We start from the raw sequence: 25,781 nt of genomic DNA on the forward strand, positions 1-25,781 counted from the left end.
CAGCACTCGGGAGGCAGAATCAGGCAGATTTCTGAGTTCGAGACCAGCCTGGTCTACAAAGTGAGTTCCAGGACAGCCAGGGCTACACAGAGAAACCCTGTCTCGAAAAACCAAAAACCAAACCAAACCAAACCAACCAACCAACCAAACAAAAAACCCCTAACTACCACTGTACAAGGGTCAGGCAGAAGAATTACATGTTCAGAGACTTTCTGGGGAATTTGGTGACACCCTCTTTCAAAAATAAAGTAAGGAGTGAGCTGGGAGGGTGGGGGGAATGGTGGTGTGCAGCTTGGAGGTACAACACTTGATATCAAGTATAATGCCTTGGGTTCAATACCGGCGACTGCAAACAAAAATCCCTGCTCCCGCCCCCCAACCCCCAACCATTCTCCAAGGGGTTGAGGCAGAAGGTTGAGAGTTCCAGGTCTGCTGCGACACTGAATTGTCGACCAGCAAGGCCATAGTGACTCGGCATCTCAAAAACAAATAGTAATACTTAAAAGATGCTGGGGCTCAGGGGTGGGGTGGGGTGGGGGAGCACAAGATGCAGTTCAGGGCTTGGTACCAGCCCTGGGCTGGATTCCTCACATTGCAAAGGTAAAGAGAGGCGTTAGATACCGTTCGGCGCCTGACCTTGATTTAATCACCAGATATGGTTTTCTTTTATTACCACCACCCGCGCCTTCCCGCCACCTTCCCTGGGCGTTTTCAGCCTGCTCCTCTTCGCACCCTCCCTCCCCGCAGGCGCGCTGCGCGACGCTGAGTCAAGCTGCGCCCAGTTTGGGCGGGGCCCGCGCCTGCGCACTGGCGTCTGCGGCGAGGTTGGGGGGTAGATTTATATTCGTCTGGTCAGCTGACGTTCTGCATTGCAGCCTGCGAAGTGAAGCGGCGCCATGTACGCCCTCGCCCTCTTCGCCAGCCTTCTGGCCACCGGTGAGCTTAGAAGGGTCCCCTGGTCTGGTAGAGAAGAACGCTATAGCGTCCCCTGGGTCCCGGGAACCGGGCAGTCCTGCGGTACCGGCCTCGCCCTCCGCTCGCTTCCCGGGGCGCGCTTAGGCAGGCCTCGCTGTGCGCAGGCGCAGATCGGGGCTGGTGGCGGAGGGGGACCTGTTCCAGATTCTCTGCACTGGGGGACCACTGGGAGGTGGGAGAGACGTCTTGTCCTGTGTGTGCAGGCCTTGTGCAAGGCCTTGCGGGTGACTGCGGTTCTCCCTGGGATGGAGGTTGGGAGAGGTCACTCGATGACCTCTTCCGTCGCTGTGTTGACTCTATCCTGGTGTAGGTGATAGACATGGCCTTGAAGCCCCATCCTGCAGGTCAGGTCGGCCCGTGACCTCTGTCCCAGACTGCACTCGTATGGGAGTTGCAGGAAGCGTCTTTGTGTCTGCCCCGGGCCGGGGGGTGATTTTTTTGGCTTCTGTGTGAACTCAGGAGCGTAGTAGGTCTTGGAGGGAATTGTGTAGTCCCGATTGCATTGGAACTCTTAATTTTTTTGTTTGATCTGGCAAAGCCATTGGCCAGCCTTTATTTTATAGCAAGTGTTTCTAAAATGATTTTTCTTAAAAGCACTGCAGGTTGGCAAGGCAGCGCCAGGGGACTCACACTTGGAAGGCATAGGTAGGAGGATTTTGAATTTGAGGTCAGCCTGTGCTACACAGAAAGCTCAAGGCTAGTCTGGACTGTGTATGAGATTTTTTTTTTTTTTTTTTTTGTGCAAGAAAAATGAAAAGAAACGCACTTGGTCCTGCTTGCTCTGTGTCATACATAACTCGTGAGTTCTGATTCACCCACACCACCAAAACCAGACTTCTTTTTCTCTCTCTCTGTAGTATGGGCCATTGAACTTGGATCGTAACACACGGTAAACGAACATCCTCTACTGAGTCACACTATACCCCTTACCTGTTTCCTTGGAAAAATTATTTCTAATACACATGTAGTTCATTTGACTGCCAGTCTAGTTAACTGGGTTCCTTCTTCCTTCTTAGGTAGATGGGAGGACCCTGATGGCCTTGGTCTAAAACTCCAGGCTCTGTGCCTCACGTCAAGGTCATACTGAAGAATGGTAGCTTGTCTTGACTGTCCACCATTGAGTTGTTGGTTGTCTATGATGACTGCAAACCACGTGTGCTCCCTGAGGCTCTTAGGACTTATGGGCTCAGTGTGGCACTACTGTAGTTCAGGGTGCCACTCATAGCTTGCCTTTTAATGATGTTCTGGGTGCTTAGAATGTTCCAGGTCCCGTCTAGTCTTCACAAAGCCCTGGAGGTACAGACACTTGGTTTTGGTTACTCTCCAGCCCTCCAGCCTGACTGCCTTTCCCACCTAGACAGAAAACAAAGAATGCCAAAAGAATGAAAGGCCAGTTTAACCTCTGCCCATTTTCAGGCCCCATGGTAGAGGGAGAGCTCTGACTCCGGTGGGTTTTCTTTTGATCTCCAGAAACAAATGTAGATGTGCGTGCACCCCACCACACACACACACACACACACACACACACACACAAGCCTAACCAGCAGGGGACATCATTTGCTGCCTGCAGTGGTAGCCCCCCGACTCCATGCTGAGTCTTGCCTGCTTGCAGGAAACGAAGTGCCATATCTTAGTGCAGTGCCAGGACATGCAGTTGGGGGATTGCTCCAGTGGGAACAAGTGGGTCAGAGTTGGCCAGCCGAGCTTAGAGAGGTGGCAAGGTGCTGCCGGCATGGGGCAGATGCTCTCCATGAGGCTGAGACGGCAGGGCTGCTGTCATTGGGGCCGTGGCTAACCTCTGACTGAGGTCTGTGCACTCTGAGGCAGTGTGTTCTCTTGAGATGTTTTAGCACATGAGTTTGTAGCCTAGCCTGCTTAAGTTATAAACAGCAACAGGAACCCCCAGTTTCACCTGCCAAGTTAATCCTGTTTAGCAAAAGGTAGTGCTCTTTTTTTTTTTTTTTTTTTTTTTTTTTTTTTTTTAAAGACAGGTTCCTGCTTGTACCCTAGGCAGGTTGGCCTCTGTGCAGCATAGGTTAACCATGGAACACAATCCTCCTGTGTCACATAGGGGAGTCCTGAGATTACAGACGTGAGCCCCCATGCCTAGCTTCTCAGTTTTGTGTTTTCTGTGTCTGTCTGTGCAGTGTGGGGTATGCACGCCTCTCAAAGGCTGGAGGAGGCCACCACGCATGCTCCATTACACTTTTCTGTACTCCCTTGAGACCAGACCTCTCACTGAGCCTGGGAGACATGCCAGCAAGTCCCAGGCATCCTTCTATGCCCGCCCCCACAGTGCTAGGGGAGGGTGTGGCCACTCGCTGTTTGTGTGGGCGCTGGGGATCTGAACTCAGGCCCTGGGGCTTGCGCAGCAAAATGCAGCCATCTGCGCAGCTCATCTGGTCAGGTTCTTGAAGTGTATTGGACAGGTCGGCGTTTGGAAGTGTGTTGGATTTGAGTTGGATGGAATTGTCTAGGACAGAGAGGAGAGCCTAGCTTGTATTTTCTTTGTCTGTGATGCTGTGAACTCAAAAGGCCTTACGTGTGCCTGGCAAGCACCCTTGGCTCTTTACCTCTACGACTCCCATTTTTTCCTGTGAAACTGGACCGTCTAGGCTCTTGGCAGGGTCTGAAATGGACAGGAAGAAGGGCAGGTTGTTGTTCTATAGGGTTGGGGATGGTGTCTAATGACAGTTACTGGGAAGTCCCTAAGGCCAAAGCCTGCTGCTTGGATAATGGCCTGCTACTTTTTGAAACAGGCTGTTGACACAGTTCTGGAGTACTGGCTTCTGGGCTCTAAGCCTTGTTTCCCAGTTGGTCACCGATCAGGAAGTTACGGATTTCCCACCATCCCTGTTATTGGGGATTGAACTCAGGGCTTCTCACATGTTAAGTAAGACACAACAACGGACTTGTGGGTTTTCTGTAAAAAGAGCAGGCAAGAACACCAGTTACACTGACCTGCTTGCTTGGTTTTGGTTTTGGAACCAGGGATTGAATTTAGAACTTTGTGCTCACTGAATACCCCGCTCTCCCATTGAGCTATGCCTCTAGCTCAGTCTTAATTTTTATTTATTTATTATTTATTTTTGAGGCATGGTCCCATTTACTGTTGTCCTGGAACTCACTGTGTGGATCAGGCTGGTCATGAACTCACAGATCCACCTGCCTCTGCCTCCTGAGGTCTGGGACTGAAGGCCAGTGTTACCATGCGGGGCTCAGGGTCAGCCTTGAACTCAGATCTCCCTTTTTTAGCCTTGATTGCTTGCTGTGCATCTCCGGTACTGAGGCTATGGGTGTGTACTGTATCTCTGTGCCTAGTTTCAAATGACAGTTTTATTTATTAATTTATTTGAAGGTGATCCTGCTGATTGCAGCCAGGATCTTGTGACTGCTAGGCAAGCACTTTACTACAGAGCTGGATTCCCAGCTGCTTCCAACTTTAAAATGTGGGTGCAGCTGGGTGCAGTCTCGGGCTTTTAATCAAGCCACTTGGGAGGCATAGGTAGGTGAGTCTCTGAGTTTGAGGGCGGCTTGGTCTATGTAGAAGTCCAGGACAGACACTCTGCATAGAGAGACCCCTTTAATCCCAGCCCTTGGGAGCAGAGGGGCAGTTTCTTGAGTCCATCCTGGTCTACATAGTGAAAGTTTGTCAAAACCAAAGCAATGGTAGGTATAGTGGTTGGGTGGAGACTTGAGCATTGTAAAAACATTACTTTATTCATTGTTTTTTGTTTTTTTTCAGATTCAATGAGGGTTCAGAGTAAAAGTTTTTTGGAGTCTAGGTTTTGAGACAGGGTTTTGCCATCTAGTCTTGGCTTGCCTGAAATTCGTTATGAAGTTGCTGTCTTCCTTCCTCTGCCTCCCAAGTGGAGATTTACAGGTGTGCAGAGCCACGCCCGAGTTTGAGTTTGGTAGTCCAGGTTGGGTATGAGACAGTTGAGCCGAGCTCCAACACTGTGGCCTTAGGCCAGGTACTTAACCCCCTGATTTCTTCATACGCCATTGTGTTCAATGTTATACTCTCACTTCGCTGCCCTGAGGTTTTCATCAATTGGCGTGGGGAAGTATTGTTCACTGCCCACACTGATATTAACACTGATACTACCGGGTTGTGTCTTCTTGTCCCACCAACAGAAGTATAGTCACCCTTTACCCTTGGCTTGGTGATTTTTTTCCCTGGCTTCTTTCATTTCAAGAGATGCTGTTGATTAGCAACGGATTTAAATGACTTATTGAGAATGTGTGTCCTGGGCATAATTACAGAGTTAGGAAAACAAGTCCTTAGCCGGTCACTAGGAGGTGCCTGAACCCCCACATTAGTGGATCCCAGCAGCTTTAAGGTATTAAACTCTTGGACCTAAACCTGTTGTCACTGACTAGATCCTGTTCCAAGCATGACTTCCCCATACACATAGTTGCGTATGGAAAACAGGCTCAAGGATTAGCCCGGGCCAATTGTCTCCCTGCTCCCCTCGTTCCCACTACACTCAGTAAGCACTGTGCAGCCGTCCCCCATTTCCTCTTCAGAACCTCACACACTGAGCTATACCCACAGATGCTCCAGAAATGGTAGCACACGGACTTTTTTGCTTCTTGATCTTTTTAGACACGCAGAAAAGTGGTGGGAGAATTACAGAGAACCCTGTGTATTCAGCGACCAGGTTGAGAAATAGGCTCTGAGAGCCGGTCTCCTGCCAGTGACTCTGCATGGCCTGGGTGCTAACCATAGACAGCAGCGGCCCCTCAGCCCTGCTTGCTGTCTTCTTTTTGATTTCATTCATGAGACAGCATCACACTCTGGCTTGTAACTCACTGTGTTGTCCAGATTGGTCTGGAACTACAGGTAATCCTCCTGCCTCAGCAGGAGTCACTCATTCCTCCTGCTCTCCAAAGCTTTTGGTTTACAGAGGAGTTAGTTACAAAGGCTGTATGGCCAGTTCCTGTAACCCTTCACCTAGCTAAATCTGTTTGTGTGCACTGCTTTCATTTTTGGCTTAAGCAACAGGGCTAAAGGAGGCTAATTGCTTCTCCCTGGAGGAGGAATCTCTTCCTGGCTTGCAATCTGCTTTGTCATTTTAGGGTAGGCGGGCAGGGTGGGGCTTAGGGAAGACACTAATTTACTGACCAGATTGCAGATTTTGCAGGTTTTTTAACCAAATTACCCAGTAGTCTCAATTCTTGTTTTAGTATTCTAGTCTAGTTGTCATGTCTCCTAGCGACTTAGAAGTGGTTATGGGTGTATGTGTGTGTGTGTGTGTGCATGCGTGCGTGCATGCATGCGTGCGTGTATGCGTGTATGTGTATGTATATAGTGGTCCCGGGGCTGATGTGCTGGTAAGGTAGCTCAGCATGTAAAAATTCTTGCCTCCAAGATTGGAGTCCAATCCCCAGACCTCACAGAGTTGGGGGAGAGAACTGACTTGTAAGTTGTCTGAACTCCACTTGCATGTATGCATGCACACAGATTTTTTTTTTTTTTCGAGACAGGGTTTCTCTGTATAGCCCTGGCTGTCCTGGAGCTCACTTTGTAGACCAGGCTGGCCTCGAACTCAGAAATCCGCCTGCCTCTGCCTCCCAAGTGCTGGGATTAAAGGCGTTCGCCACCACACCCGGCTCACACAGATTTTTATAACATTAATGCGTGAGTTTGAGTCCTCCCTGGAGCATTGTCTTCACGTGGCTGGCCTCACCTTGCCCTGGAGCCCTTCAGTTTCATCTTCCTCTGCATTACTGGGAAGCTACTCATTTCTACAGCTTACACAGCCTGTGGGCTCCATCCTTGACTCACTGGGTGAAAGGAAGAGATGGCCCAGTGGTTAGGGGCACTGGCTGCTTTTGGAGAAGACAGAATTTGATTGCCAGTGTCCATGTGGCGGCTCACAACTGGCGTAGCCCTAGTTCCTGGGAACTGGGTGCCCTTTCATGGCCCCCACTGGCACTTCTGCTCGTACAAATGTATAAATAAGTCTTTAAAAAATAGTGTCAGGTCTCATTATCCTCAGAGCTTGGGATTGAACCCAGGCTCACAGAGTAGACTGTTTGAGACAGGGTCTTGGGTGGTTGCAGCTGGCCTCGAACCAAGGCAGTCTTCCTCTTTCCTTTTCTAGTGTTGGAGTTACAGCTGTATGCTGCCATACGTCTGTCTGCTTCTCTGTCCTGTCCCTCTGCCTTGTCCTGCTAAGCACTCTGTTACCCTACTGCTGGGCTCTATTCCCAGTTCTCTTAATTTGAGATAGGGTCTCAATAAGTGTCATAGGCTGGCGTTGAACCCTTGTCCTGTAGCATTGGCAGGCCTTGAATTTGTTATCTTCTTGCTTCCAACTCCCAAATAGCTGGGATCATAGGCCAGTGTTTTCATGCTGGGCTCACCAAGTCTGTATCAGGATTAAATGTTATGTTCTGGTGGTAACATTAAGATATTGTTTCTGGGAGTTGACAGATCTAGAGTGACACTTTGGGTTGAAGTGAAATGCTAGTTTTCATAGTCATTTGTGGTCAATTTGGAGGGATGCCCCCTCCATGCCTGTGGGAGATAATTTTTCTGTAGGTTGTAGGACCCAGGAAGCGAGGCAAATCTGAAAAGGGAACTAGCTATAATTTGGGGAAGTAATTTTCCCCACACTTCTAGAAAGCAGCAGTTTTCTCTGGTTTTCGGTTTTGTTTGAGTGGGCCGTGCATGGGGGGCTCCGGGCAAACTCTCGTGATGCGTGAGTATCACCATGAACCCTGCTGTTGTCCTAGTGCTAGTAACAGAAAGAGCCTAATTCAAATCCCAGGGAGGAGGAGGGGCTCCCCTCAGGACCCTTATGTGTAGAAGCTATGCAGGCTCCAGAGAGATGTCGTTCTGTGGATTGCTGCTTTCGGCGTTGCTTCCCTTGTCGTCAGCGTGTGCATATGGGGCTGTGTGTGTTTGTGGGGATAGACCCCAGCGTCTGTGCACACTAGGCAAGGCTTTACCACTGAGCCCTGTTGTCCTCTACAAACCACTTGACACCTGGCTGGTGTCACTTTAACACAGCTGCTTCTGTGTTCAGTCGGTTGGGCCTCATGTCATATATCCTGGAAGGAGCAGCTGTGTGAGGAGGAGCTTGAGGTACTCCTAACCGTCTTCAGGGTCTCTGAGACCTGTCTTTAAGACTGTGTACCTTGAGCAGCTTCTGGCTAGGGCCCACAGCCAGAATATCCAGCCCTTCCCGAGGTGGCTCAAGTGCTTTCTACTCAAGGCATGCTGGCTTTGTCCTTATGACAGCAGTGGGAGAGGCAAGCAACCAGCTTGACTGCTGGGCCATTCTAGCAGCCTGCCTTTAACTGTAGGTCAGGAGGGGAGGGTTGAAGTGTTAGCTTTCAGTTTTCAAACAGAGGAAGCCCAGAGTGACATTGTAGGTGGCACACTTACACTTGTGTCTGAGACCTTCTCTGTGAGCAGCCACACAGGTCAAGCGTTCCCCTCTTGGTAGGGTGTGTCTGGTGGGTCACCTTCAGAAGTGCCAGTGCCAGGGCTGCATGGCGTGGTGTGCAGGGGTCCATTCTGGTAGGTGGGGCTGGCTGGCTGGCTGGCTGGCTGGCTGAATCTGTCTCCCAGCCTGCGACTTGCTGGCCCAGCAGTGGAGCACTGTAATGGATGAGCAGCTCTCGTGAAGTTCCGGAGCCATAGAAGCATGCTGCTGAGCCTCTGGCCCTTGCCGCTCCCTTCTCACCTGGCTGGAGCCTTCTTTCAGGACAGACAGACCGTGCTCACGGCCAGAGCACACTGCAGTCTTATTACCTAAGTACATGGAAGTTTATCTCCTCATCACCTGATGTGTGGCCATCTGAAAGCAGAGCTGGTCAGGAAGGGTCCTTTTCTTTTTGAGTTGGGCTCTCACAAAGTCAGAATGGGCTACACCCAGTTCAGGTTCTGAAAGCAAGGAGACAAGGTGCAGTGCCAGCGCAGGCATCTGGAAGCCTTCCTGAGTGGAGAGACTGGCGCTGCTGTGTATCGATTTCCCCGGAGAAGTTTCTGCAAGTGGGACTGAAAGCCACGCTGCCTCTCCTGTTTCTAAGCAACTCCGATGTTGCCATGGTGACATTCCCCAGGCAGCAGATACAGTAAGCTGTGGAATGCAGTTGCTCCCAGAGGCTGAACATTTTCTCTTTTGGTAACTAACTCAATTGGTATTAGCACAGGTTACATAAAATTGTTAAAGGAAGGGGGCCGGAGGATGGGCCAGATAAAGGTTGTTCCGCAAATGGCTGGCAGGTGCATGCTCTAGACAGGGTGGTGCCCTGGGGGGGGGCGGGCGGTGAACCTCATAGATGAGGTGATGTTTGGTGAACAAACTGATTGACTGATTGATTATGCATGCACATTAGTAGGATGTGGCTTTGACTGCAGAAACCAGGGACCTAAAATTAGAATTCCTGAAGTCCCACAGAACTGACTCGGTCTCTTGGGAGCCTGGTGGTCTAGGCACTCTCTGATTCACGATTGACATCTTTTCTTCCTTCTTGGTTCAAGATGGCTGATGAGGCCCCAGCCGTTGCGTCTAAGTTTCATGGAAGATGTGAGGGCCTCTCATGAACAGACCCTGTTGCGTTAGGAGACTGACTGCAAAGTATAGTCTTCCATCCTGCCATCAGTATGCTAGGAATGGCTGGTCTTCTGCACAGAATAGTAGCTGCTGTAAGCAGTTGTAAGGCTTATTCTGACTTTAAAAGTAACCCGAGGAAAACCAGTTTTCTGCTGAAATGTAAATTCTACAACATGAGCCTCTCTCCCTTTGGGTTCCTGTCCAGGCTCACAGTCTGCACTTGGCCACATAGATCTCAGGCCTTCCCATGTACCAGACGCCCTCGCATGCTGTCTAGTTTCATCTCCACAGATGGTCTAGAGATCGTTCCTATTTTTGCAGATGGTTAGTGTGCGCAAGTTGTCAGGGTTAGTGTACAGCCAAACAGGGTTGGGTCCCGGCTGGTCTCGGGCTGTAATCCTTGTCCTTCCAGAAAAGGAGAAACTTCTGTAGTTTGGGGAAGTGTTTGCACATGCGATGGGTTGCTGGACTGGAGGGGAGGCTTAGCAAGCATAAAGACCTGAGTTTGGGGCTGGAGTGATGGCTCAATGCTTAAGAGCACCAACTGTTCTTCCAAAGGTCCTGAGTTCAAATCCCAGCAACCATATGGTGGCTTACAACCATCTGTAATGAGATCTGACACCCTCTTCTGGAGTGTCTGAAGACAGCTACAGTGTACTTACACGTAATAAATAAATAAATCTTAAAAAAAAAAAAAGACCTGAGTTTGACCCCTAGAACCCGCAAGTTACCAACTGTGGTGTCTAGTCTTAGCACGGGGAGGCAGAGACAAGTGGATCCTGGGGCTTTCTGGTCAGTCAAGGTCACATGGTAACACATGAGCCCCAGGTTCTAGTGAGAGAGGGCCTTGTCTCAGATGAATGGCTCCCGAGCACTGATACTCGTGATTGAACTTCACATATCCATGCATGCACACACATGAGCACGCAATAAGTAGGTTCCAGGTATGTCCCGAACAATGAGTCTGGTGTAGGGAGCTCCCTGAGGGTAATCAGCAGGTAGCACTGCCCAGTGTTCTGAGTCACAAAGGCACTGCTTGTTTCTTGCTGGCCACCCTTCTCCTGGCTTGTTTGGAACTTGTTTAGCTCCTGGCAGGTGTCCTGGGCTCACTTCCCTTTGCTTGACTCTTGGGGTTTGGGGTCAGTGGCTAGCAGCAGCCTCTGAGGTTGTTGGGCTACAGTTGTCAGGGTTACAGATCTCTCAGGTCTGATTAAATATCCAGTTCTAATCAGGAGAATGGGTCACCAGGAAGACCTGCTGCTGTCACAGCTGCAGATGACAGTGGCACTCACTGTGTGACCGCACATGTTTTACAGGTGTCAGGTAACGCTTAATACCTTATGTGCAGACTTAAGAGACCAAGGTCTCCAGGGCATGTGACTAGAAGTGAGATCCACCTAAATTAGGGCCAGGCCATTCCAGTCAGGCTGGTGTGGCATAGGGTGCCAGTTGCTGTCCCTGGGAGATGAAGGGGTGATGGTTGTGGTGAGGTCAGGCAGTAGAAGTGTTTGTGTGTGGTTAGAGCATCTTGACACCGTCATCATTTTCATGTCCCCTGACATCAAAAGCTTTGGCTTTAAGGGTGCACACACAAGCTTGGAAGAGCAGTGGCTCACTTAAGGCTGTTTGGATAGCAAGTGACAGAGCTAGACTGGGAGACAGGTCATGTCTCTTCTGTGTCATGTCTAATTAGACGTTGCTCAGTGGTAGTGATGGGTCTAAGTCTCAATTTGAAACTTTAGATCTTTCAGGATGTCTCAAGAGTGCCTGGATCACAAAAGGTTCTGAGCAATTCTTGCTTCCCAGACTTCTGGTTTGTGTGTGTGTGTGTGTGTGTGTGTGTGTGTGTGTGTGTGTGTGTGTGTGTGTGTGTATGAGTATGTGTGGGGGAATGGTTGAGGTTGGGTGGGCAGGCAGTAGGTGTGCATGTGCCATGGTGTGAGTGTGGAGGTCAGAGGTCAACTTTTGGGGGTTTTCCTACCAAATGGGTTCCAGGCATCGGGTTCAGGTTGCCAGGCTTGGCAGCAAACACATTTTAGCCATTGTATCATCTTGGCTGAATCTTGTTAAGTAGTACCAACTAGCTTCTATAATCCCCCTGCCTCAGTCTCCCAATGACTAGACTTTCAGGTGTAAACTACTACACCTGACTTCTATGAGTGCTTTTGTTGTTGTTGTTTTTTTTAATAACACTTACATGTATAGACACAATCCACAGTGTATAAGTTGTAAGAGTCGTTCTTTCCCCAGTGGGACTAGAATACAACCCCCACCCCACCCCGTGGTTTGGCAGTAAGCACCTTTACCTGCTGAGCCATCTTACCTGGAAGTGTTTGGAGTCCTGCTTCTAGGGCTGCCGTGGAACCCGGCTCCTGACAGCTATCCTTAATACCATATAATTCTGGTGATACCTAGTTTTATTTTGGGTTATTTTGTTATTACATTATTTGCCAGGACTGAGGATTGAACCTGGTTCCCACATGTGCTAGGCATGTTTGCCGCTGAGCTGTATCAACCTTTGTAGATGCCTTCTGTTTCGTTTGAGACAGGGTCTCATCTCACTATGGCCCTGCCATTGCCTCTCAGTGCTGGGATTAAGGTTGTATCACCATGCCCAACCTTGGTTTTGTGCTTTTGAGACAGGGTTTTCTATGAGTACTAGGCTGGCTTTGTACTTAACTGCCCCAGGCTAGCCCCAGTAGTCCTTCCCCAGACTTCAGTGCTGGGATTGCAATGTTACCATTGTTATTTAGACAGAGTTTCACTTGGTAATTCTGGTTGGCCTGGAACTCTGTGTGTGTGTGTGTGTGTGTGTGTGTGTGTGTGTGTGTATGCGTGTGTATGCATGCGAGTGTATGCGTGTGTATGCCTGTGTATCAATCAAGCTGGCCTTGAGCTTACTGAGGCCTTTGGTGGCATATCTCTTCATCGCAGCTCTAAGAGAGGCTGCAGCAGGAGGACTTTGAGTTTGAAGTGAGCCCTTGCTGTATATAGAGATCTTGTCTCAGAAGACTGAAAGGGGAAGGAAAGACAACGGTCCCCACCCCCACGGGCTTTGATTCCTGGGCCAGGCCCTTGAAATGTAGAGTTTAACTTGTATGTGTGTGCTGAGTGCTCTTCATATCTACAAGGACATAGGTAACAGCAGGTTGAATCAGACCCTGCTAGGAGCTCGGGCAAACAGTCTAAGAACATTCTTAGAGGTAGCTGGCCAACTGCCGGAGAAGGAAATTGGTTTTAAGGACTGAATGTTGCAGGCTTGGAGGTCAGAACATAACTGGTCAAAAAGTGGTTTGGGTTCATTTTTTGAAAAAGATTTTTAATTTTGATTATGTATGTGTACATGACTATGGGTGCCCGTGGAGGTCAGAAGAGTTAGATCTTCCTGAAGTGAGTTACAGGTATTCAGGTCTGCTGCAAGAACAGTGTGTGGTATCAGCCATCTCTCCAGCCCTGGGTAATTATCTATTTATTGATAAATACCCTGGGGTTGGACGTCCGTGCCTAACAAGACAACCCAACTCTTTCCTTGGTGTGTCCCTTGTTGGGTTAAGGCTGGCCCTCTGATTTTAGTTAGTTGCACAGTGACCTGGGGTCTGGAACCATCCAGAACAGCTCCACTCCCCTGCCATAGGCAGGACAGCTCTGCTCCCTCGCCTGTTTGAAAACCGCCATGTGTGCCTCTATGATGTTTTCCCTGCCCTCCTATCATGTGGGTCCTGGGGTTCACCCACTGAGCCAACCCCTCCCCCACATTGTTTTCCTTTTGAGATAAGAGGCTCACAACTCAGACCATTCTCCTTCCTCTGCCTCCCTAAAGTATGGTTTCTAAGTGTGCCGCCACAGCTCAGTGCTCCCACTTCTCTTTCCAGTGGGCTGCCCTGCCGGTGTCTTTCCTTTTCACTGCCTTAGCTCTTGTGGTTAAAGTGCAGGTATGAGTCTCTGTTCTGTGCCCTCAGATCCCTAGCCACTGCTGGGATGGTGCCCGTAGGGTGGTGCACCTCTGTCTTAGGGACAGCTCACTGGGTAGTGTGCTGGGCACTGAATAAGATGCTAAGTTTGTTACCTGGATCTGGGTCAGGGTTACTTTCAGACCTCTGTCACCAGGCTAAAGCAGGCTGACTGAATGTGGTTTCCGTGTCAAGTTCCTGGAAGGCAAAACAAACACAGGGTCTGCTGTGGCTCAGGCTTGTGATTGCAGGCTATGCTCCCAGAAACCTGATGACTTTGGTCATTATAGCAAGTCCCCAGTAAAGATGGAAGTGGGCAGTGTTAGCAGTCAGTGTTAGTTAGCCTGCTTCCTGGTCTGCTGGGGTTCGAGCCTGCTGGCCTCTGGTTCCTCATGTGCCTGCTACTAGGCACCATATTTTTCCTCACTGGGGGTAGCACCAGGCAGTATGGTTTTTGTTTTGGAACATGGTTCTGTAGCTCAGGCTGGCCTGGAACCCAGGTTAGGCCTCGGGTAGTATGTATAGCTTAGCTCTTAGGAACCTTTGCCAAGTGACCCCCACCCCCATTACTCAGCCTGGGCTGGGCTGGGCTGGGCTGGGCTGGGCTGGGCTGGGCTGGGCTGGGCTGGGCTGGGCTGGGCTGGCCTCTGGGAAGTTGGGCTTGAGAACATGCTGCTTTTGTGAGTTGGGGTGCGTGTGCGCGCCTGTGCGTGTTTGTGTGGTGGCCGGCAAGGCTGGAGTACGGGCAGAAGATGCAGGACCGTGTGCCCAGCTCCTTAGTTCATTCCCTTAGTCTTTAGGAAGAGCCTGCTCATGGATGTCTGTGTGGGGTACATGTTTGTGGGATGCAAACATGGACTTCCTGGGTGTCCAAGGTGAAGCAGTGTGGCCACGGGGTTTTCATGGTTGATTGAAGCCACGTGCCTCTTGTTTTCATCAGAGGTTGGGGGCAGCATCCTGATACCTGCCAGAGTTTGGTCCTCATGCTAGCCCATCTTCTGCGTCTGATAAAAATCCTCTGTGTAGCCCAGGCTGGCCTCAAACTCACCATCCCCTGCTTCAGCCTCCTGAGTGCTACGGATTACTCCAGTCAGATTTTGAGGACTCAGAACCTGACACTAGACAGGACACGTGCCTCCTGTCAGTCCTATGACTTAGGGCAGGCTCTCCCTGGCCAGCCATTCTGCGATACAGTCTGTATTTCTTGGGCTAGGGAGACCCAGTGATCTCTCAGCCAGCAGGCAGAGCTAGTCCTTAACTCTGCGTACTTATGTATTGGGCGGTTTTCCTTTAGCTCTGACCAGCCCTGTCCAAGACCCGAAGACATGCTCTGGGGGCTCAGCAGTGCTGTGCAGAGATGTGAAGACGGCGGTGGACTGTGGGGCCGTGAAGCACTGCCAGCAGATGGTCTGGAGCAAGCCCACAGCGGTGAGTGCCCGCTCCCAGTGTCTATGCAGAGCACTTGGTCCTTGCCCCTGCCCCTGCCCCTGCCCCTGGTTGTACTCTGCTTACCTTTCCTGTCCCACAGGCACCTTGTCTCTTGGTGACCCACTCACCTGTGGGCCCTCAGGGTCTACCCCCTGTCCCGGGTGAGGGTCGTGGTGCAGGCACAGGCATACCCAGCATTCACCACTCATCTCAGGAAGTCCAGATTCCGTCTGCTCGCCTTCCCTGTCGTCCCCCCCCCCCCCCAGGCTGGCCACTGACTGACCCCTGAGACTCTGCTGTAGCCACACTGGGCAATGGCTGCTGCCTTCACCATGATGGTGATGAATGAACATGCTACTGTGGGGCTCTGAGAGGTGGAGGTTCTTCTGTGTACCTCCGAGACCAAGCAGAGAATGACGGCATTCTAGGACCCACTGGTGGGATGGACTGAGTGTGACTTAGTGGAGATTGGGTTCTGGGAGCCCAATTTTAGCAAGAGAAGAAAACTTGAATAAATATGGCCTAATGAATCACTCACCTTGTGGCTAACTTTCTAATGTGGGTTCTCATTTGTTTTCGGTTATGGTTTGAGTATTGCTTTATCTTACCGAGTTTCCTGTGCGATGAGTGGAGGCTTCAGAGATTAGGACAGCCTTGGGGTGGGGGTGGGGGCACTGTCGTGCCAAGTGTCCAGACATACAAAACGTTCTCTCTCATGTTTTTTCCTGTTAGAAATCCCTTCCTTGCGACATATGCAAAACTGTTGTCACCGAAGCTGGGAACTTGCTGAAAGATAATGCTACGCAGGTAAGGTACTGGGGAGGAGGGTGGGTGTGGGCTGTGATGGAGACTGTGTGTCTGGGCTCTGGGGGTCCAGAGAGGAGCACTATTGGCCAAGGGGTGGCAGACACGGATGTCTGGCTTTCCAGGTCATACATATAGGCTTGACAGTACAAGCTTATGTTCTTAAAGATTTTATTTTTGTGTACGAGTGTTCTGCCTACATGTGTAGATTTGTACCATCTCTGTGCCTGGTGCTCAGGAAGCACACAATTCCTTTTTTTTTTTTTTTTTTGAGGCAAGGTGTTCCTATCTTCCTATCTCAGGCTACCCTCAAAACTAAGTTATACCTGTCTCTGCCTTCAGAGTGCTAGGATTAAAGGCTCTAGCCCTGGCTGTTTGGTTAACCCAGAGCCTTGCTAGGTAGCCCAGGCTTTCCTTGAACTTGCTCAAGCCTTTTTGCCTTAGCCGTCTGAGAGCTGAAATTATGGGCCTGTACCACCACACCCAGCTTACATACTGCCATTTGAGAGTATGTGCTTGGGGTCTGGGGGGTTTACCCATCGGTGTGTGGGCACGTGGAGGCCGAGGTTGACCGCGTCTCTTGACGTAACTCATTTCAGCTAGACTGTCTGGCCAGCTGCCCCTTTGGATCTGCCTGGTCTGATACACAAACTTACTGCCCCGCCTCCCCCAGCACTGGGGTTCGGGGTATACTTTGTCAACCCTGGCTTCTGTGTACATGGATGCTGAGGGTACAGACTTAGGCCTTCGTCACTGATGGGGTCGCTTGCAGGAGGAGATCCTTCATTACCTGGAGAAGACCTGTGAGTGGATTCATGACTCCAGCCTGTCGGCCTCGTGCAAGGAGGTGGTTGACTCTTACCTGCCTGTCATCCTGGACATGATTAAGGGCGAGATGGTAGGTGACTGGGTAGGGCCCTTTAAGGCACTTCTAGGGCCCAGAAGGGCCAGTGTGTTCGTATTCCCGGCTTTGGGTTTCTCCTGCAGCTCTTCTTCATAGGGCTCCTTGCACCAAGTGCTGTAGCACGGTGGGTTTCCTGTTTGATTTTCTGGGCCAGGTGCCTTGGATTCCTGACTCCTGCATCCTGTTGATAGGGAGAAATGGGTAGCCCTTGTCAGGCCTTTATGTCTAGAGCAAGCGCATGGCTTCATCTCTGTGAATGCAGAAGTCATGAGTGACCGTGAGATGCAGTGTGGGGTCAGCTACTAGTATACTCACTTGTCACTCAGCAAGTGTATACTGTGCCCAAACTGGGTGTCCGGAGCCGGCAGCGAACCAGGAGCTAGTTCTGTAGAGTCTGAAAGGCTTTCAAGAAGGGGGATTCTGAAGAAGCCAGCCGGTGGGGCTAAGAGTGCCAAAGATGGAGCCAGGGGTTTGTGAGGAAGGTGTTCATTTGATCCACAAAGCCTTCTGTGTCCCATGGAAAGACACCCAGGAAGGACAGCACACATTGCTAGGAGGTGTGATGGCAACAGATGGAAATTGAGTTTTGAAAGATGGATGGGCTAGCCAAACTCAAGAGGGATACAGGAGCTTTAAGGACTGGGAACAGCGTCCAGGTCTCTGGGAAATTTGCTGAAGTGGCCACTCCAGGAAGCAGGTTGAGCGGGGTAGAATTGAGGTGGTCGCAAGTGTGAGCCACGGTAAGAGATCAGGATTTGTGAGCTGCACAGATGTGTGTGTGTGTGAAGTCAGTCCGGTGCCTTAGCTTGCAGCTGTGAGCACACTGGCCAAACATCGGTCTCTGACTCTTCCCCTCTCCTTGGTGGCTCATTTTTCTTTAAGGAAGAGCTGATGATGGGCAGCAGTGACACTGGGGGGCTGGGAAGCCTGCAGGTTAGACACCTGGTGTGCAACTTCCTAATCTTCTAGGCACACTGAGTGAGGGAGGAACTGACTGGATGACAACAGGCTGCCCTTGGGAAAGGCTCTCAGCTGTCTCTTTTCCTTTCCAGAGCAACCCTGGGGAAGTGTGCTCTGCGCTCAACCTCTGCCAGTCCCTTCAGGAGTACTTGGCCGAGCAAAACCAGAAACAGCTTGAGTCCAACAAGATCCCGGAGGTGGACATGGCCCGTGTGGTTGCCCCCTTCATGTCCAACATCCCTCTCCTGCTGTACCCTCAGGATCACCCCCGCAGCCAGCCCCAACCTAAGGTTAGCTGAGGGTGGGTGGAGTCAGGGCAAACACAGCAGAAGCGCCACAGTGCTGGACAGAACACAGGCTCTCCCTTCAGGCCATGCCCCACTGCCTGCCCTTTCAGTACTTTGGCCTGAGTGAATGGCCATGGGTTAAAAGCCTGGTTCCCAGGAGCTGCTGAGCCTGTCTAGTGCTGTGGCCGCTTGTGAGATATGGCTTTCTCCCTGGAGCTTGTTGCTGTTCTCTTGTAGGCTAACGAGGACGTCTGCCAGGACTGTATGAAGCTGGTGTCTGATGTCCAGACTGCTGTGAAGACCAACTCCAGCTTTATCCAGGGCTTCGTGGACCACGTGAAGGAGGATTGTGACCGCTTGGGGCCAGGCGTGTCTGACATAGTAAGCCTCTATCTAGCCCCATGGTTTGGATAATGTTCTGAGCTAGGGTAGCAGCAGGTAGTGCTACCTTCCCAGTGGCCCCGAGGAAGGTGCCTCAGGGTTTCCCCGGTGCGTTTAGTGAGACCTAGATGTAATTTTGGTTAGTTGAATCTGCAGTGGAGGAAAATCACGTTGGGAAAGCTGTTTTTTCCCCTCTGTCACCATGTACTAAAATGTGTACCATGCACGACACATGCACGGCTGTCAGAGGACAACCTGTGGGAGTTGGCTGTGGGTCCTCAGGGATACAACTCACTCTGTCTGGCTCCATGGCATCCCCCTTCTAGAACGAAGGGCTGTGGTCTGTGAATGAGGCTCACAGCTCTCTTTTCCCACAGCAGTGGGGTTGCCTGATAAGCAGCTTGAAGGACATTGAGTTCTGTGGTCTCAGAACTCACTTAGTGCCCGAGAGCCTGTGAATGGCCTTGGAAGATCCCTACTGGTGTTTTGCAGCTGTGTTCTCATCTTGCTAACAATGGTCGCTCTGTGGCCTTGGGAGGCATTTGGGCTATCAGACACTGAGGACTGCCAACTCCTGTTCTGACATCTCTACAGGTTTTTAAGTAGGGGGTAGAATAACTAAATTGCTGTAGTATCTTAGAAAATCTTAAGGGGACACTTCGATCTATTCTGGGAATTGTTGTTCCTTGTGAGAGCAGGTCTCTCTGTGTAGCTCAGGCTGGCCTCGTCCATGGTTGTTGGGATTAGAAGCCCGTCCATGTCCGTCTGCAAGTCACCAGTTGGCACTGTTGAAAAGCCAGTTGGGCTGTGGTGAACTGAACCTCTGTCTCTCTGCAGTGCAAGAACTACGTGGACCAGTATTCCGAGGTCTGTGTCCAGATGTTGATGCACATGGTAGGTGGCGGGACCTCCGCTCAGTGTTCGCATTGGTAACTCCATGCGTTGGGATTCCCCTTTTTCCACTTGAGGGCCAGAGTAAAACTTCTCCTCACGATCCCGCCCATCCTTCCTCCCACAAAGTCTTCCTTAGCTAATGTGATCCCTGGACTGCCCTGGTAGCCTAGGTCTGCTAGTCTGTGCATGCATGAGCTGGCTGTCAGATTGCTAGTGTCTGGCTGAGCGCTGGCATCTGTATAGGAAGGAGCATTGCGCCACTGAGCGGGTGGGAGATTTCAAAGGGAGCCCGTGTTCTGGGTCAGGAGGAAAGAATCAGCTACAGCTGCTGCTTGTTCCCTAGCTAAAATTGGCATCTGGTAATGTCCAGGGGGCGGGGTGGGGTGGGGCTCATTGCCTGAGAGGTGGGACATGGGGCATGGGGGATATCTAGACTTGAACCGTGCTGATGTGGCTGGCAGAGCTGAGTGAGTGGGCGAGATGCCCTGCTCTCCCTCTCTCACGGACTGTCGTGAGTCCTTACTCATGCTTGAACCTGAGCCCTTTCCTGCTTTGTATATACTTACTGTCCAGCTGCTGGGCTAACCTGCTGCCCAAGCGGTCCATCTGGCTGGGTGGCTTGTTTGAGATCATTGCTCGTGCCCCAAACAAACATCTAAAGACAGCTTGTAAAGACCTCCATGGTTAAGATACCCTTTGATGTGGAGTGGCCTGGTGAAATGCTTCCTTCAGGGAAGCTACCCGTTTTTATTATAATGGGAAGTTTTTTTTTTTTAAGTTTTTTTCTGTATCAAACAATTTGGGTTTTGAAAATATACCAATGAAATCATTTTGTATTCCATCTTAGTTTAATTTGCCCTTTTCCCTAAAAACAATAGCTGGTTTTTTTTGTTGTTTTTTGTTTTTTTTTTTTTTTATAAAAGGGGAAACACAGTTTAATTTTCCTTTTCCCCTAAAATTATTGGTCTCAGTTTCTAGTTCTTACTGCATGTGGCTGCCTTTACCTCCCAAATGCTGGGGTTAAATGATCACTCCCTACTAGTCATTACTCCTGTATGTGGCTTCATATTAAGCCACAGTACGGATAGAACATAATTCATATGACTTTCTATGACCTTTGTGGGTACAGCAGACTGCCTCTGGGGCGACAACATCCTTTCAACCATCCCTGTTTGTCACTTAGGGTAACTGCAGCTGGAATTCCCAACCAAAGCCCACACACCCACCTTCCAGGCTGGCAGCTGGCCTGAGGTTGTGGAGTCTGCTCTGTGTGGAGCTTAGAAAGGCCAGAAAGCTCGCGATCAGCTCTAGGTGGAGGCCCTTCACAAGGACAGTTTCCAGCAGCCACATGCATGCTGTCAGGGCTGGACTAGCTCTCGGCCCCATCCATCCCTTCCTGCCAGGGTGTTGCCCTTAAACTCGATGACATCCCTCTGCCAGGTTAACTGCTCCATGGTTGTTTTAATTTCTCTTAACTGCTGTGTCCTTTCCTTTCTCATTGACTCCTCCGATTTCCTGTTTTTTTGTTCAACAGCAGGATCAGGTATGTGACAGAATTTGCTTTTGGTAGTAGTCTACTGCTTCTAGTTGTTGGCTATTCTCTCTTTTATTTTATTTTATTTTATTTATTATTTATTTTTGCTTTTTTTTTTTAATTTTAATTTTTTTTTTTTTTTTTTTTTTTTTTTTTTTTTGGTCTGGCATGGTGAGCTCTGACAGGTACCACGAAGGGTGTCCCCGTATGTCCTTTCCCTTACGTTCAGCACTTCAGATCCTGGGGGCCAGACGGTGTAGCTACCAGAGCCTATGCCCAAGTCAGCACATAGCACATCACCTGTTACCAGGGTGGTGGTGGCAAAGGCCGAAAGCCAGGGCCCTGACAGAACACTTGTGTCTTTCACAGTGGGTAGCATTGCATGTCTTAGCGCTGTCCCTCACCCCAGTGCTTCTGCATGGGCAAACTAGATGCAGACAGTGGCCTGGCCTGCTGGGTGGAGAGCCTTACACATGGCCTCTCGATTGTGCCTTCTGCCCTTTAGAGAGTGGGTCTTGGGGCACCTAGAGCCTCAGAGATGGCATACTGTGGGAATCAGTGCTCAGTCCATCCTGGCCGAGCCAGTGCCCGAGTGGGTCTGTTCTGAACATTGCTTCCAGGCTCTCCGGTTTGAGTTCTAGAAGCTGAAAGGCATTTTGAATCTCATAAGGAAGGGCTTAAATGGAAATGCCTGAGTTTTCATTTATGCTGCTTCAGACAGAGCGCCCCCGCCCCTGAATCTTGCCCACCCCCACCCCTCACCCCATCCCACCCCCCTAAAAAAAGGTTTTGTACCTTAGTCTCTCTCTGGCCTTGATCTCCTAATTGTAAGGTGTGTTAAAGCCAGGGAGTTTAGGAACCTGCCCTCAGTGTATCTCAGTGTGCGTGCTCTTGTTGTCAGCACCTCTGCTCCTGCGCTGGGCTCAGCCGAGGGCTGCCACACGCAGTTCACACAGCACCACACAGGGTCTGCGGATGGGACTTGCTCTTGGCTTTCGCAGTGTGGTGGTCTGAATATCCACACTCATTTCTCTCTGGCTTGGTGTCAGGATGGTGAGAGGGGATCTGTGTGAAGCCCTTGTGACGAAATATCTGATCAGCTCAGGTCCTGGGCTCTCACATGCCCTGGGTACAGTTGTGAGCACAGAATATGGCTTCTGGGAAAAGCGGCCTTTCTTCCCCTTAGTGTACCAGTTTACATGGAACTGTCACTGAAGGGGGGTTTCCATGTGATTTTAATTCTGACATAGTCACATTGGGCTTTCTGTGAGATCATGAGCCTTATAGTTCCCATCCAGAGAGCTTACCCCTGACAGTGAGCTGGCATACGTAGCCTGGCTGTGCTTGGGGGTACAGAAAGTGCTAGAAGACTATCCTACGGTGAGGGGCGCTTCCTCTAGGTGGAACTGGGTGTACACGCAGTGATCTTTATTTAACTGGAGCTGCCAGCCTGAGTGGGAAGAGGGAGCTTTACACGAGCCCTCAGCTCTGCTCTGCTGTGTAAGGAAGGGTTTGAGGGCAGCATACACAGGCTGTCTAACACAGGCCATGCTTTCTTCAGCAACCCAAGGAAATCTGTGTGCTGGCTGGCTTCTGTAATGAGGTCAAGAGAGTGCCAATGAAGACTCTGGTCCCTGCCACCGAGACCATTAAGAACATCCTCCCTGCCCTGGAGATGATGGACCCCTATGAGGTACCTTCTGTTGCTGTTCTCTGCCGACTGGAACAGATACCCCATCCTCCCATGGTGTCACGTCCTCTCCGGGCCCTGCCTGCCTTCTGAATGTGTTTCGAGTTGAAACCTGGAGGAGTTCTATACGTGCCCATAATCTAGATCCTGGCTTCACACCTTTAGGAAACATGTGGTAAAAGCATGCCCGAGGGGTCAGGTCCCAGCCTTAAAACACTCTCCTCTTGTCCTTCACAGCAGAATCTGGTCCAGGCCCACAATGTGATTTTATGCCAGACCTGTCAGTTTGTGATGAATAAGTTTTCTGAGCTGATTGTCAATAATGCCACTGAGGTATGCTGGCCTCCTTGCATGGGGGCGGGGAGGAGTGCTCAGAAGGTGCCTGGGTGAGTTGGGGGGGGGATGGTTCTCCTGGCAGATATATACCCCAGTACCCAGGAGGGAGGTCTCTAGGGGAGGGCTATAGCACCCAACTCTGGACTGGCTCCTGGCATGCCTTGCATCTCTTCTTTGTGTCCAGCTCCAGTCTGATGCGCCTTTCGCCTGTTTCAGGAGCTCCTAGTTAAAGGTTTGAGCAACGCATGCGCACTGCTCCCCGATCCTGCCAGAACCAAGTGCCAGGAGGTGGTGGGAACATTTGGCCCCTCCCTGTTGGACATCTTTATCCATGAGGTAAACCCCAGCTCTCTGTGCGGTGTGATCGGCCTCTGTGCTGCCCGCCCGGAGTTGGTGGAGGCACTTGAGCAGCCTGCGCCAGCCATTGTATCTGCACTGCTCAAAGAGCCCACACCGCCAAAGCAGCCCGCACAGCCCAAGCAGTCGGCATTGCCCGGTAAGTCCACGGCACACTGAGGGAAGAAGGGGCCGCTCTCCATTAAGGAGCACTTGCCAGTGTTAAGCCCTGTGTCGTCCTTTCTGTAGCCCATGTGCCTCCTCAGAAGAATGGTGGGTTCTGTGAGGTGTGCAAGAAACTGGTCCTCTATTTGGAACATAACCTGGAGAAAAACAGCACCAAGGAGGAAATCCTGGCCGCACTTGAGAAGGGCTGCAGCTTCCTGCCAGACCCTTACCAGAAGCAGGTATGGGCGTGTCCGTTCACTGCTAATGTTCCAGTGTGTGTTGGGGGCGGTGCTGGGGGTGGTGGTGGTGTCCCTGTGTGCTCTAGGCCTGAGGTTTTGAGAGGCAGTAAGCACATGAAGCCATGGAAGAAGGCCTTAGGGTAGTGACCAGCCTCTGGACCCTGGGTTCTAAGAAGTCAGGGTCTCTGGTGGACACAGCCAACACTGGGACCCGTGCCCCTTTTCTTGGCAGTGCGATGACTTTGTGGCTGAGTATGAGCCCTTGCTATTGGAGATCCTCGTGGAAGTGATGGATCCTGGATTTGTGTGCTCGGTAAGCCGCGCCAGATGCCGGGGCCTCGTGGCAGCATGGATGGAGTGGGGCAGGAAGCGGAACAGCCAGACCTCTGTCAGGGGCTGGAAGTGCTTCGGTCTCAGCTCTGAATGGGGCCTGGCAGGGCAGCTCATTTCTCGTCATTTGTCATACAGAAAATTGGAGTTTGCCCTTCTGCCTATAAGCTGCTGCTGGGAACCGAGAAGTGTGTCTGGGGCCCTAGCTACTGGTGTCAGAACATGGAGACTGCCGCCCGATGCAATGTGAGTATCCTGACTGCTCCTACAGCGTGCTGGGGGGTGGATCACCTCATGGGAACAGGAGGCTCTAACTGTGCCTCTAACAAGTCATCTTGTCGGGGATGACTGAGCTCAGGGCATTAGGCCTGCGTGGCTATGCTTTTTGTCTTTTGAGCCATCTCTGTGTCCCCTGGTATTGTCTTACCAGCTTCATGCACAGCCACCAGGGATTGCACCAAACCTGTGCGGCCCATGGTCCCTGCCTCTGCACAAGTCCTCATGGGTCCCAGGGGACACTTTGTGACTGACGGAGGCCTAGCTCAACCCTTGAAGCCTTGGTTCAAGGGTGCTCCACAGGGTGTTTGTGAGCAGCCCTGGGGGCCAGACTTGCTTTCCTGATGGGGTATTGGTCTTGGCCTCTAGCGCATAAAGCTTTGTCGTTCCTTCTCAGGGACGTGAGTCAGCCGGGCCCCTCCTGTCCTTGTCTGCACTGTCACACCCCATGGATAGCATGTGGGCCTGAGGCTGCCCCTCTTGAGCTCTTGTTCATTGCTGTAGGATTTTTCAGTCAAGCAGCAGGGACTGGGGGCTGGAGTCCTGCCTACTGCAGGAGTACTCTTACATGACAGCAAGGGGCTGTGCCTCTGGTTCCGTGCCAGTGTTTTCAGAGATCTCACAGCTCTGAGGGCCACAGGTCCTGTTTTGATAGCATCCTAGGTTCCTTAGCTTCTGTGACGTCAGCAGAAAGCAGGTCACACTTGGAGTGACGCTGACAAGCAAGTGACGCGTGAAGGCTTGTCCTGTCTGACCTGACCTGTCTCCCTTTCTCCTCATAGGCTGTCGATCATTGCAAACGCCATGTGTGGAACTAGTTTCCCAGCTGCAGAAGTCACCTACTTGTGGGTCTAGGGTAATGAACACATAGATCTATTTGACTTAATAAGTAGGAACCCCCTTTGCCCTTCCCCCATCTCCTCTCCCTTACTGTAGCATTTCTGTCATGTAAGAGGTGCTGACAGCCACTTCCGTGTCCCCTTTCTGCTCGAAGGATGAGGATACCTTGGGCATCAGCTCCCCGGCTGCCCTTTTCACCCACCTGCTGGAGGGGGGTGGTGAGCCAGAGGGCAGGAGCATTTTCTGAGCCCTTTCTTGGTGTGTGGGGGATCTATGGCCATCTCCTACCATGAGGGAGCTACCCAGCTTCCTGTGGTACCAAGGAGTTATTTTGGATGATTAGAAGCACAGAATGATCAGGCCTTTAGAGCGATGGAATGGCCATTGTCATAGCACAGAGATTTCAGAAGCACCTGCAGGTGGCTTGCTTGGGATGTTGCTGTCCCTGGGTCAGCCTTCCATTCTGCTTTCCTGTCTTCCCGTCTGCCTTGTTGGGGTTCTGTGGGGTAGGGTGGGGAGGGGAAACTTGTGAATGTAACTTGCCTGTGCCGTGTGACGGTCACGTGGGCCTGGTCTTTTGTGTGTGAGGCCCTTGACCGTGTGGCCTCTGCCTGGCTGTTTGGGGTCCTGCACGGCTTTCCCACCACCTGTAGCTCTTGTTGACCTGCCTGTTCACCTCATGAGTGAAGCGTCTGCCTGGCAGTGGGCCATGAACTGAGGGGTCTCTGTGTAGAGTAGAAGCTTCCTGTGCCTCCGGTTGCCAGGAGACAGCCTGTGCAGTTAAATGGACCTAGATTTTGTTTTGCACTAAAGTTTCTGTGACTTAATAAAGTTCTGTTAACCAACAGATCTGGCCTTGTGTCTCTTTGATACCTC

General features: G+C 51.0%; 1 protein-coding gene across 8 annotated transcripts; it reads left to right on the top strand.

Annotated features, from left to right (window-relative positions):
* Positions 1 to 781: 781 nt before the first annotated feature.
* Psap (prosaposin) lies at positions 782 to 25,754 on the top strand. 8 transcript variants are annotated; one of them, NM_011179.3, is made up of 15 exons: positions 782 to 936; positions 14,793 to 14,926; positions 15,659 to 15,733; positions 16,503 to 16,628; positions 17,687 to 17,884; positions 18,119 to 18,262; positions 19,100 to 19,156; positions 20,691 to 20,699; positions 22,252 to 22,383; positions 22,618 to 22,713; positions 22,933 to 23,212; positions 23,302 to 23,459; positions 23,692 to 23,772; positions 23,928 to 24,035; positions 24,848 to 25,754. In NM_011179.3, exons 1-15 carry the CDS (start codon positions 897 to 899, stop codon positions 24,881 to 24,883), a joined length of 1,674 nt encoding a protein of 557 aa, NP_035309.3. In that variant the 5' UTR covers positions 782 to 896; the 3' UTR covers positions 24,884 to 25,754. The 8 variants fall into 8 exon arrangements, with proteins under 8 accessions (NP_035309.3, NP_001139593.1, NP_001139592.1 ...); NM_001146121.1 differs by having other exon boundaries at positions 20,694 to 20,699; XM_017313848.1 differs by having other exon boundaries at positions 786 to 936; positions 22,621 to 22,713; positions 24,848 to 25,752.
* Positions 25,755 to 25,781: the final 27 nt, after the last annotated feature.

This window comes from Mus musculus, chromosome 10, assembly GCF_000001635.26.
Source record: "Mus musculus strain C57BL/6J chromosome 10, GRCm38.p6 C57BL/6J".
Taxonomy (NCBI): Eukaryota; Metazoa; Chordata; class Mammalia; order Rodentia; family Muridae; genus Mus; species Mus musculus.

Coding starts and splice junctions, on each gene's coding strand:
- Psap (NM_011179.3), top strand. CDS start 897: ATGTACGCCCTCGCCCTCTTCGCCAGCCTTCTGGCCACCG. Junction 937..14,792: donor CGCCAGCCTTCTGGCCACCG/GTGAGCTTAGAA, acceptor GTTTTCCTTTAG/CTCTGACCAGCCCTGTCCAA. Junction 23,773..23,927: donor ATCCTGGATTTGTGTGCTCG/GTAAGCCGCGCC, acceptor TTTGTCATACAG/AAAATTGGAGTTTGCCCTTC.